Source organism: Mustela nigripes, chromosome 14 (genome assembly GCF_022355385.1).
Source record: "Mustela nigripes isolate SB6536 chromosome 14, MUSNIG.SB6536, whole genome shotgun sequence".
NCBI classification, from domain to species: Eukaryota; Metazoa; Chordata; class Mammalia; order Carnivora; family Mustelidae; genus Mustela; species Mustela nigripes.
This window is the reverse complement of record NC_081570.1, coordinates 14,681,039-14,694,318: the sequence shown is the minus strand read 5'-3', so window position 1 is coordinate 14,694,318 and position 13,280 is coordinate 14,681,039. Positions and strand designations below refer to the sequence as shown.

The window sequence follows — 13,280 nt, the reverse complement described above, 5'->3', positions numbered from 1 at the left end:
TAAGCCGCTGCCTTCGGCTCAGGTCATGATCTCAGGGTCCTGGGATCGAGTCCCGCATCCGGCTCTCTGCTCAGCAGGGAGCCTGCTTCACTCTCTCTCTCTGCCTGCCTCTCCATCTACTTGTGATTTCCCTCTGTCAAATAAATACATAAAATCTTAAAAAAATAAATAAATAAAAAATAGAAATCCAGTCAGTGTTTACATATTTAACGTTACTTTCTTTTGCCATGGTTTTTCATAGATCACCATCATTTCAGCCATTTGGTCTTTTATGTTCTCATATATTGCAAAATGAGGCTATTTTCACCTCTTCATCAATGTTGGGCTTCATTTTTTTTATATCACTATTTATTCTGCCTATTCTAGACCAACAATTATTCTCCTCACAGAGAAGACAAAGGGTAAATTTCACAATGTAGATTATGCTAATAAAGATGACTTTTTTAAAAGGAGAGAAAACCCAAAAATGTAATAGTATCTGAGCTCATAGTGCATGAAGACATTTGTTGCTCTGTGTCTGGTTCCAGAATTATGTACATCTGAGTTTGCTTATTCAGCAGACCCACCTGCCTTCTTGTTCTTGCCCATTTTTGTTAAGATCTTTGCTTAATCTCTGGGGTACTTGGGTGGCTCAGTCGGTTAAGCGCCTCCCTTCAGCTCAGGTCATGATTCCAGGGTCCTGGGATCGAGTCCTACCTACATCAGGCTCCCTGATCAGTGAAGAGCATGTTTCTCCCTCTGCCTCTTCTGCTCCCCATGCTTGTGCGTGCTCGTTCGCTCTCTCAAATAAAGAAATAAAATCTTTTAAAAAAAAGATATTTGCTTAAATCTACAGTGTCTAGTCTATTTTTAAATATTAGAATTACAACGTTTAGCTTTATTTGGTAGAAGCAATATGCAGTTAGTTTTTTTTTTTTAAGATTTTATTTATTTATTTGATAGAGATCACAGGTAGGCAGAGAGGCAGGTAGAGAGAGAGGAGGAAGCTGAGCAGAGAGCCCCATGTGGGGCTTGATTCCAGGACCCCAGGATCATGACCTGAGCTGAAGGCAGAGGCTTTAACCTACTGAGCCACCCAGGCACCCCTGCAGTTTGTTTCTTTATAAGAAGCAGTCAAATGGCTTGAAAGTGGTATTGATTATCTAATTCTTTTTAGCTCATTTTTTAATTTTTTTCTGAAGTATTTGGGAATTTCAGATGATATTCAGTACTTGAAATAGCTCTCTGTCAACCTATTTTTAAAATATTGTTGAACCAAATTTCTTCAAAAATAATTGTTCAGACTTTGCAAAAGTAATTTCTGGGCCTAGACCAGCCTGGCTTCAGTCTAAATAAAGTTTGTTTGTTTACAAGGTATAAACCAGTAACTGGCTATAACACATATATCATCAAATCTTTTATATATGTCTCTTCCCCCATACCATTCCCATCCTTCACGGTTAGCAGTGGCACCACATGTTTCTGTTCTTTTGGAAAAAATTGGTAATGAAACCTCTTACTGTAACATAGCCCGCCATGTGCAGTGATGCTAGTATCCTGCAGAGCTGACCATCTGACTTGTTAACCCCTTTTAACTTGGCTCTCACCAAGTGATGTTTGAGGTTAAATATTCAACAGAGGGAGAGCTGCTAGTTAATCTGTGTTAGTTTTAATATTCATAAACATTTAAATGATCTCTGAATGTCTTTGAAATTCTTAATTTCTAACACAGAGGTTTATAGTGATATCCTAAGTTTTTTCCTGGCCAGTCGTTTTAAGGCTGATCCAGCGGAAAATACTATGCTGTGCTATTAAAAGAAGCTGAGACAAGCATTAATTCTGTTCACAGGCATAAGGAACATAAACTTTGAGAAGTATTTTAAATACCTGCCTAGAAAATGTCTCCTTTTGTTTCTGTTTTGCTATTCATCTGGCATAGTACAGCGTTTTTGTTTTTGTTTTAATTTTTTTTGAGGATTTTTTTTTAATTTTATTCATTTATTTGACAGAGATCACAAGTAGGCAGCGAGGCAGGCATGGGGACGGGGTGGGAAACAGCCTCCCCGCTGAGCTCCATTTCAGGACCCTGAGATCATGACCTGAGCTGAAGGCAGAGGCTTAACACACTGAGTCACCCAGGCGCCCCTGGCATAGTATAGCATTTTATAGCAAGATAAGAAGATAAGACCTTAAGAGAAACTAAAACAAATTTGAGGCCCATTTACTGTACTAAATATATCTCTAAATACATTTTTTTCTGCCATCCTTAGAAAAGAGTAACATTTTTCTCACCACCACCTGAAAGATTTGAGACAATGCTTGAGTTTAATCTCTAGTTCACATTAAAGTTAAGATGAAAAAAGCAGTGTTAGCACATCTAAAATTCATTACACACTACTCAGAAAAGTAGTTTCTAAGACACACTGTAGTGAGATCATCTGAATATAAGTTATTTATTGAGGAAGAAAATGTTTTTAAATGGTTGTACTTCCAAATGCATATGGTGCATAACACTGTATAATTGAGCAAAATACAGGCAGCAGTTAGCTCTCTGAAAACTAAATGCTGCCACTTAGAGTATTTTCAGACAGAACCAGTGGTAGCCCAAGTATCTGCCCGTGAATCAAGATTAATTTTTACAAGAATGTTGAATGTGACCCCATCTGTCCTTAGTGCCAGATGAGACCTGCTTTAAGAGAAATAATTTCTCAGATGTAAGGGTATTTTTAACTGTTGCATTTACTTTTGATTTCAGGCTAATCTAGATGAAAGCCAGATGAGTTCACCTACATTCCTTAGAGCTTTAATGACAGCCGTTTGTAAAGCAGCTATTATAGGTAAGTAACATTTCTGAAGGCAGCTCTTAACATCTGAAATCCCTGGTATGTTAACTGCTGATGATATGGGTCTGAGTTTATATGGCCTTCAAATTTTGCCCTGTGAAACTCATTTTCTTGTGCAAATGGGTGCCGTTTCTGTCTCCAATGCCTGGCTGTCTCGAGCAGGGGGCTAATGAGCTGCCGTGCCTGTAGTAAGCCCAGATCTGAGCAGCTACCCTGTGCCTTGTGTTCTAGTTCAGGAAGAAAGTGAGTGCATGCTGCTTGGGTGGTTTTCTACTCTGCTGGGTGTGGTTTTACCTTCACCTCTCACCTTAAGTACGTGAAGCCTCCTCTGTCTTCCACTCAAGAGTTATAATGAATGGGTTGAATATATTTTTTTTTAAATAGATTTTATTTATTTGGCAGCGATCACAAGTAGGCAGAGAGGCAGGCAGAGAGAGAAGGGGGGGAAGCAGCTCCCCGCTGAGAGAGTGCCAGATGTGGGGCTCAGTCCCAAGACTCTGGGATCATGACCTAAGCTGAAGGCAGAGGCTTTAACCCACTGAGCCACCCAGGCACCCCTGGATTGAATATTCTTAACCTAGAATCAAGAAGGACTTCTCATCTCAAGAGAGAAGCCATTTTATATAAAAACATATATGAGGAAAGAAAACAATTGTTTCTTTTGCTTTATGTTGATCTTAGATAATACGACAGTGTCACTGAATGCTAATCACATAGGTGGATAGGGTTAGGGCGGGTACAAACCCTGCTTGCGTCAGCTGCGTGTAGTATTTAACAGTTTTGAATGAGATCATGCACCTAGCCTCAGGCAGAAATTCACATTTCTGTTCCTGCAATGGGGAAGAAAATCCTGTCAGTTCAAAAGTTGTTCAGAATTTCAGGTCTGTCATCATTTTAGAAGATAGCTTCAGAATTATATTTTAAGATTTTCTGTAGAAGAATATTCAGTGTTAGGTCTTTAATGAGATTAATAACAAGCTGGTAATAGAAAGTCTTTATAAAAAATGTCATAAGTCATTTTTACTATCTATGGAACTGTAAGACTGGTATTTGGGGTTTTTCTGGAGTTTATTTGTTTTTGTGTTTAAAGATTTATTTATTTATTTTAGAGAGAGTGAGCAAGAGCAAGCAGAGGGGAAAGGCAGAGGGAGAGGGACATGCTGAGCACAGAGCCCAATGCAGGGCTTGATCTCATGACCCTGAGATCATGACCTGAGCTGAAATCAAGAGTTGAACACTCAATTGACTGAGCCATGCAGGCTCTCCATAAGGCTGGTGTTTCAAAATCACAATTTAAGGGTGCATGGTGGCTTGGTCAAGTGACCAACTCTTGATTTCAGTTCAGATCATAATCTCAGGGTCATGAGATTGAACCCTGTATTGGGCTCCTTGCTCAGTAGGGAGTAGGGAGTTTGCTGGAGATTCTGTCTCTCTCCCTCTGCCCCTCCTCCCCCACACCGTGCTCACTCACATGCTCTTTCAAAGTAAATATTTTAAAAAATAAAAATCACAGTTGGAAAGTATAAAACCTGCTTTAAAAAACAAGGTTGTGTCCCAGTGCTAACTTACAGAAGAAATAAAACCTCATGCTTCTTGGCGTTGAGGATGATTTCCTCAGCCTCTTTTTACTGTGCCTTTACTCCAGAAGGCTTAGATTGTATATGTTGTTTGCCACTGTTGGAGCTGGTCCTCACTCACCCTCCTAGTAACAATAACATGGTTCTGTTTTACCCTTCTGAAAAGATTAGCATGAACTATCACTTTAATTTCTTTTTAATGTTTCTTTTGTAGTTTGGAATGTCACAAAACCACTGTCCATGTTTCATTATGATTAAAGATAACGAATTTGGTACACTTGTTTTGAGGGAACCCAGCACTCAAAATACATTCCTCCTCCAAGTATTTTTACTATTTCAGGAAGAATATCCCATTAATAAATTCACAATATTTTAGATTTCAAAATCTTTTCCTTGGACCCACTTGCTTCCACTTTCCTTGTAGTCGCGTCTTATCAACTCAGAAAATTTGAAAGGGCTGCGTATTAACTCCTTAAATGTAACATTTAGCTCTTGTATCACCTGTAGCCGACTGTTCTACCTTCCGAGTGGACACTGCTGTTATCAAGCAGAGAGTGCCGATCTTACTCAAGTACCTAGACTCAGATACAGAGAAGGAACTGCAAGCACTTTATGCACTACAGGCATCAATAGTAAAACTTGATCAACCTGCCAGTAAGTTTATCTCTTAAAATTAATGCAACCAGTGGGGAAGATTTATGATGCTTTGATGGTTTTGAATAGTAAATAATAAAATAATCAATACTAACAAAAATTCAGATAACCAACAACTTGAATAAACCTGAATTTTTATTGTACTTTTGTGAGAAAACAGTAATAAAACTAGTTTGTATTAGAGATTTAATCCTCATTGTAGGGCAAGTCGGCCTAACTGATGGGAATATATCTGTACCGTGCAGTATGGTACAGTATATTCACTTGAGCACTGTGAATGTGACTATTGTGACTAAGGAGCTTAATTTTAAACTATTTAATTTAAATGTAAATAACTCACATGGATAGTGGCTACACTTTTGGATAATGCAGACCATCCTGGTGATAGCATACATGCATTACAGTCTTTTACCTTCTTTGACACAGGTTTTAGTAATTAAAGAGGATGGTACTCTTCAGAATCCTCAGACACCCAACAGAGACATCAAGGTGTTTTAGACTAATTTTCACTTCAGGGTTATGATGAATTCTTTGCTAACCAGACAAATAAGGTAACCTGGACCACCCAAGTCTTAGTGATACCGGTCAATTAACTGAATTATATTAAGTCTTGAAAATTCAGTTGAAACTTGTGAAAGTAGAGGGCAATATCAAAGATGACATTGAAGTAGCTCTTTGGTACTTCCTTAGGTTGTATCTGCTGCTGGGCTTTCCTTCCTTGATAGTGCTGATGAATCCCCCTGGGAGATAAAGGAAAAGATCGAAACAATCCATCCTCAGGCTGTAACTGAGGAGACATTTAAGTCTGAATCAGAGAATTAACTGACTTTGTTTTCTCTTTCTCAAGACCTTTGGAGGGTCATTTAACATCATGACTTCCCTTTTCTGTTCTTATAAGGATGAGGACTCATTTACTTTTCAAGAGATGAAATTGATGCTATGTGCTCAACCAGTCACATTAAAGTATCTCCCATAATTATCAGCTTTGATAATCCCTGGAGAGATGTTTAATTCTAGATTTACCATCAGTAGAATCTTTTTTTTTTTTTTAAAGATTTTATTTATTTATTTGACAGAGAGAGATCACAAGGAGGCAGAGAGGCAGGCAGAGAGAGAGAGAGAGAGGGAAGCAGGCTCCCCGATGAGCAGAGAGCCCGATATGGGACTCGATCCCAGGACCCTGAGACCATGACCCGAGCCGAAGGCAGCGGCTTTAACCCACTGAGCCACCTAGGTGCCCCGCCATCAGTAGAATCTTTAACCACTTGTTTCCATTTCCCCATAGGCCAACCAAGGTTTAGAGAATGAAGTGATTTCAATTTAGCTTAACTAATAAAATTACAAAGATAAATCCAAAGAAAAGTTTTAATAATGACTCATTCTAAGCCTAATATTTATTATCATTTATTGTTGATTCTGTTGCTTCCCTTCACTCATATGAATGGAGGCTGACTTTAAATGAACTTAAGAGCCTGTAATGAAGGGATTAAAAAATAAGAATATATAACTTTACCAACTTTTTCTCTTTTTGAACAATAACATAAGCTAAGTTTCCACTATGGGAGCAAAACAGAAAATTAAATTTGCCCAGATCATCAGGGCATTGAAAACAGCAGGCTTTTTTTTTTCCTCTGGATAAAATCCAGCGGAGATAGTTTTTACCCACATTTTCCATATAAATTATTACTCTTTCCAATTTGAAAGCAACATTAGAGAAAAGTACCTTCTGTCTTTTTCTTCCAAGATTTTTAAGAAGTATATATTTTCATTGTAAAATTTCAACCAGTCTAGGATGCATAAAGAAGAAAATAAAGTTATTCTTGTATTTAATTTTTATAGTGTGTAGTTTGAGAACTACATAATATCGAACAACTCAGCACTATGAGAAAATAGTTCAGATTGATCAAAATAGTAGCAATAAAAATAATTTAGATTGCTTGAATCTTTTTACTGTTCTTTATTTTTTTAAAAGATTTATTTATTTGACAGAGAAAGATCACAAGTAGGCAGAGAGGCAGGCAGAGAGAGGCGGGGAAGCAGGCTCCCCACCGAGCAGAGAGCCCTATGTGGGGCTCGATCCCAGGACCCTGAGATCACAACCTGAGTGGAAGGCAGAGGCTTAACCCACTGAGCCACCCAGGTGCCCCTTTCCTTTTCTTTAGACTAGTTATTTTGCTATTATACTATAAAGAGGGAGTATGATAAATTGTTAGGGATATTCTTCTCTAGGGGGATTCATGTGCATTCATTCATTCATTCCTTGGAAATACAGTCTCTCCATCACAACTACAGCGCCCAGAACTGATGGTGTATTTTACGTCCTTACAGATTTGCTACGGATGTTTTTTGATTGCCTATATGATGAGGAGGTGATCTCCGAGGATGCCTTCTACAAATGGGAGAGCAGCAAGGACCCTGCAGAGCAGAATGGGAAGGGTGTGGCTCTGAAATCTGTCACAGCGTTCTTCACGTGGCTGCGGGAAGCAGAAGAGGAGTCTGAGGATAACTAAAGCTTCAAATACACAAAACGAAACAAAAGAAACAATTTAAGTATTTTTTTAAAAAGTTTCACGTCTTCGCCAATCACAGTGCAGCAAGGCCAATTCTCGCAGAAATCCCCACGTGTGCACGAGTGGGAGAGGGGAAAGAGAAAAAAGGTGATCATGGAGGAAAAAGGTACTGGAAAAAAGTAAACTTCAAACCTGAGGGCGGGAGCACTAAAACCAAAATACATGTATTATTTATAGAAAATATTTTCTGTTTTAATCTTTTCTTTTTAAACAAGGACTCATACTTTAAAAAAACACATCTGTTTAGCAGAAAAAAAAAAAGTTGAGAACTTTTAATTTATTTTAAGGACTGCAAATGCCAGTGTAATTTTTTAATTTGCAGTTTCTGTAAACAACTTGTATAATAGAAAAGCAGAAAAATAAATTTCCCTCCCCTTCAGATGCACCTCACGTTTGTTTTAAAGCATAGTAGTTAGTCCAGATTTAAGAAGGTTTGGGGTGAACAAGGTAAGAAAGATTTTTTTTTTTTGGCATCAGATCTTTCTGCCTGCCTCTCAGCTTGCTTCAGAAAATTTTAAAAAAATCACAATAGTAATCAAAACATACATAACCTTGGAACAGAAGGAAATGCTGTGGACCAGAGAACTCCAAGAATTGTTTAAAAAATTTTAAAAAAAGTGCTACCCTGCGAAAAGTACTCTTAATACTTTTGAAATCTTTAGAGCAACTTTAAGGCTTGTAAATACATAGAACAAATATTTAAAAAAAAAAAATTGACTCAATACTATTTCTTTTCACTTTCAAAATATAAAGAACAAAATAAAGACAAACATTGCAAGTTTAAAAGAAAGTAAAATGACTTCTCCTTTTGACAGCTGCTGCATGTGCGCCCATCTCTGGGAGGTGCTGTCTGGCTATTTGTTGTCTAATCCAGATCACTCCTGAGGGGTGTGTGTGTGTGTGTGTGTGTGTGTGTCTGTCTGTCTGTCTGTCTGTCTGTCTATAGTCGGAAGAGGGCAAGCTACTTTGTGGGTAGGGAGGGAACTTGTATTTGGGTGGGAGAGCCCCTTGGGAAGTCCAGAGGAACCTTCTTTCCAACTTCAGCTTGAAATGCATTCAGGATGGGAGCAAACCTAAGGGCAAGTTTTTAAATAATGTTCCCTTGTGTGTAGTAGGAGTAGGGAAACTAATCCATTTTGAAACTACCACTACCACTAATTTTAAGTCATCAATTACCTCTGATGCTTAAGAAACCCAAATATGTCTTCTAAAGAATGAAAGAAACCAAAGCTAAATTATGCCTTTTAAAAGTGGGTATGGGATTTAAAACCAAACCAATACCATATGTGACAATCACATTATTCCCAACTTCAACTTCACTCAAGCCAGTCTGGTGAGTATAAAACCAACTGTGTTTTAAGCCTGTTTCTCCTACAGATACTGGAACACTGTGCTTTTTTGTTTTTTCTTTTATGAAATTGCAGTCTCTACAGATGGTTTTTCATTTCAATTGTTTGTAGGCCATCCCCCTACAAAATGTATTTACGAAGAAAGCCAGGGCTGCTCCCAAATAAACAGTCTTTGCATTTTCTATCTGTATAACCAAAGAGTTCTTCTGGCTTCCATCTCTGAAGAAATATCCACATTAAGAGACTTCGCAAGACTTGTGAAGCACAAGAACAAGATTTTCCATAGCAATAAAATGTTTTTCTTCAGAGTGTAGTTGAACACAATACAGGATCCTGCTACGTGAGTCCACAGAACTGATTCCACGGTGGTGGAAAGCTGTTCTCGAAGAACCAAGTCCTGGAAGTCTTGTAACAGACATGTGACAGCATCTGTCATAAAAAATGAAAAGCCGTTTCAGAGTCTGGCTGTGGGCTCTGCATGGAATCTCTCAGTCGGAAGAAGTAACATGAATCTATGATATACTGAGTTTTAATAAGTACAGAGGATTCTGATCCAGGACTCTCCTGAGTGATGTAGGTCTTTTTAGGTGTTGGCAGCACTCACGGGGTGTAGGGGGCCAGTTTGAGGAAAGCAGGGTGGTGACTGCCTCTTGGAAATCAGTGGCTGTTGCTTGCAGGGCTCTGGCCTTCAGGTGGTAGTGAGGGCCAGTTGATCACTATTTTTGACTTGGACAAGTGTCAGGAATGGAGGAAAGAGAATATTATTTTTGAAAAAAAAATTCTAGAGTTGAATATGCTTCTGTACAATAGCAACTAATGTTTGAAATCTCACCTAAAACATGAGGTGTGATGAAAACGGACTACAGAGTAATATTTGGGTTCTCTTACTGCTCTACATAAACAGAGTTTTACTTACGGGGAGAAGGGTTGTTAACTAATGGCAAAATAAGAGCCAAGTGGAATAACTGATCCCTGCTAATACCAGCTGTACTACAAAGCATCATCATGATTCCTACACTCTTTGCAGTGTTCTTACTGGAAGGCAGGGTTTGGTGGTTTTTGCTGTAGAGTAATCGGTGACATGGCCAGCAATGACAGGCCTCTACTCCTTCAAGTTTTTGCAAAAGCTGTTTCACCTTTTTTAACTTTGGGAACAAGTTCATTAATTTAAGTTTAATTCATTAATTCAGGTGGTTTGTGCCTGTATTCAAACTAGTTAACGTATAGCTATTCAGTAAGTTAAAGGAGAATTTTTTTCTAGCAAAAGAACAAGATGCCAGTTTCCAAAATAAACTCAGTTTAGATCCTTGCATAGATGAACAAGCCAGTTCAGAGCTGCATCATAAACTTGATTTGTTCAGCAAATATTTACTGAGCATCTACTGTGTACTAAGTGCAGGGAATATAACTGTGAATAAAACAGTCTCTCCTCTCATGGACCTCATGTTCTTCATGCAAAAAAAAAAAAAAAAAGGTGCTAGAGGTTTACACATGTTTCATCAACATCCTATCCCACTAAGAAATGTCTGCCCTCTTTACCCTGACAGATCTTTGGTTGGTTTTTGTCTTATTTTCATATTTCAGAATGCATTCTAGATGAGTTACAATAATTATATCCAAAGACCATTTTCTCTGTTCTAGAACCACTCTCCAAACAAGTTACAGTTCTGGGGGTTTGACATAACTTTTTGTTTCAAATGGGTCTATTCAAGTCCAGTGGATTGTAAGGTAGAAAAAATTGTCTTAGGCTATTGGATCTAATTCTGTGTTTTCATTACTCAGGTTTTGTTCTTTACAAAAAAAAAAAAAAAAAAGTGTAGGGATTCAGATGTTCCATTTTGACCATGCCGTTAGCACTTATGAACTCCATTATTCCCCATTTTGTGGAGAAGAACATGTTGCATTGCTTTCGTCTTTGTTTGCATTCCTTTTTCTCTTCCCAAAACAGTTCCTGTAACGTAAAATTCACCCTCTTGGAGTACGCGGTTCAGTGGTTCTAGTACAGTCACAGTTGTGGAACCATCACCTCTGTGTAATTTGAGGACACTTTAATCATGCCAGAAAGAAACCCTATACCCTTTAACAGGCTTTCCTCATTCTCTACTCTCCTCAGCCTCTGGGAACCACTAATCTACTTTTTGTTCAGATGAATTTGCTTATTGGGGACATTGCACATAACTGAAATCCTGCATTCCATTGCTTTTTGTTTTGACCTACAACATTCAGCAAATGTTCAAATCTCACAGGTGTTTACAGTGTTAGGGACCTGACTGCAGGGGTCAGACCCAGGTTTTTCCCTGCCTTTTGATTTAGCTTTGTTCTCTGTCACTTATTTTCATATAATTGGCAGCATATTTAATTCTAAATAAGTTCCTGAGACTCCTTTTGTCACCCTGTGGACTTGAAGTATATGACCACAGATGGCTGACATCCTAGCACTGGCACCGAGGGTCTGGTCTTTTTAACTTCTCATTTATTGCTACTTGAGTAGTTTTCTTCAGGATTGAAATTCCTGTGTGAATTAAAGGCTACTACAGTGTACTCTATAAAAGTTAAGATGCTTAAAAAAAAAAGTTAAGACTTGGAGTCTGAGGTTTGAACAGCTAAGACTGCTTGTCTTGAGAGTAAAATTGCTCAGTAAGGAATAAAAATGCATTGAGGCAGAACCTCTACCACCAGTTAGTCCCAGTTCATTAGTCTTATAGAAGATTGCTTTCAGTCACCTTTAAGCTTGAGCTATAAGTCTCCATATCCTCCAGTAGTTTAGGGAGAGAGACACCATGTGCTCACCAGCTTCAAATATTACACGTATCCCTAAGAGGGGAAAAATAATCATTCAGTGTTGGGACTACCCCCCCCCAAAAAAAGAAGAAAGACAATTTTTTTTATTAGCAAGTCACAAAATGATTTACATATCAAAGAAAAAAGCCAAGACAATCATATGACAAATTTTTTAAATAAATGCTTTATTTTGAAATAATTTCAGACTTACAGAAAAGGTTCAGGTTTACACAGATTTCCATATACCCCTCATTCAGTTACCACTAATACGATTATCATTACTATACAACATTTGTCATTCGTGCATTGCTATTAACTAAACTTCAAAAAAACACTAAACTTTTTTTTTAAAGTAAACTTTAAGACCAACATGAGGCTTGAATTCATGATGCGAAGTTCAAGAGTCCCATGTTCTACCAACAGCCAGGTGTCCCAAACTCCAGTCTTTATTTGAGTTTTCCTAATGCCCTTTTCCTAGTCTGTGGTGAAATTCAGGATACCACATCGCATTTAGTGATCACATACCCTTACTGTCCTCTGGCCTTTTGATAGTTTTTTCATCTTTACTTTTTTCTCATGACCTCTGAGAAGTACTAGTGAGGTATTTTGTAGACTGTCCTTTGATTTGTTTTGTCTGGTGTTTTTCTCATACCTAAACTGAAGTTACGGGTTTGAAGTTAAAATACCATGTAAGTGAAGTGCCCTTACCATATCAGGGGGAATAGGATTCCCATGAATGACATCACTGGTGTTTAACCTTGACTACAGGGTTTAGGGTCTCCACTCAAGGTACTTTCCTTTTTTCCCTTTTCCCTTTCTTATTCTGGTCTATTTGGAATCTAGTCACTAAGTCCAACCTACATTGGAGGAGGGAAGAGAGAATTAAGCTCCACTTCTTTCCTTGAGTGAGGAGTCTCTAAACTTACTTGGAATCCTCCTGCAAGGAAGATTTGTCTCCTCATTTCTTTATTTGGTTGTGTATATGTGTAAATAAGTAAATCACTACAGACTCCTATATATTTATTTTATACTTTGAGTTGTAACCCAATAGAACATGGTTGTGTTGCCCAGATTTCCAGCTTCAGCCTTGGGAGCTCTTTCAAGTTCATTCATGTAACCCCTTGACATTCCTTCAAACTTCTCCTTCTAGAGCACTTACTTTGTGACATTATAAGATGCTACTCACAAATCTTTTTTTTTTTTTCTTTAATGACTTTATTTACTTGTTTGACAGAGAGATCACAAGTGGGCAGGCAGAGAGAGGGGGAAGCAGGCTCCCTGTCGAGCAGAAAGCCTGATGCAGGGCTCTATACCAGGACCCTTAGATCATGACCTGAGCAGAAGGCAGAGGCTTAACCCACTGAACCACCCAGGTGCCCTGTTACTGGCATATCTTGTATTTTCCCTGCCCTAGCCTTACGATCAGCCGTTTTAAGGAGACTTGCTTTCCTTTAGAAAAATGTTGAGACACCAAAATCAGACCACTGGGTGAGCTCATTATTCCTGGAGTGTGTCTGCATCTACGTC

General features: G+C 38.3%; 1 protein-coding gene across 18 annotated transcripts in view; it reads left to right on the top strand.

Moving 5' to 3' along the window:
• Positions 1-10,411, top strand: part of EIF4G3 (eukaryotic translation initiation factor 4 gamma 3) — a 355,154-nt gene extending 344,743 nt beyond the window's left edge. For all 18 annotated transcript variants that reach the window (XM_059376541.1, XM_059376540.1, XM_059376533.1 and 15 more), the window contains 3 exons: positions 2,735-2,816; positions 4,907-5,053; positions 7,382-10,411. In XM_059376541.1, the coding sequence (XP_059232524.1) occupies positions 2,735-2,816; positions 4,907-5,053; positions 7,382-7,563 (411 nt within the window). In that variant the 3' untranslated portion in view covers positions 7,564-10,411. The remainder of the gene's footprint in view (positions 1-2,734; positions 2,817-4,906; positions 5,054-7,381) is intronic.
• The last annotated feature ends 2,869 nt before the right edge of the window (positions 10,412-13,280 follow it).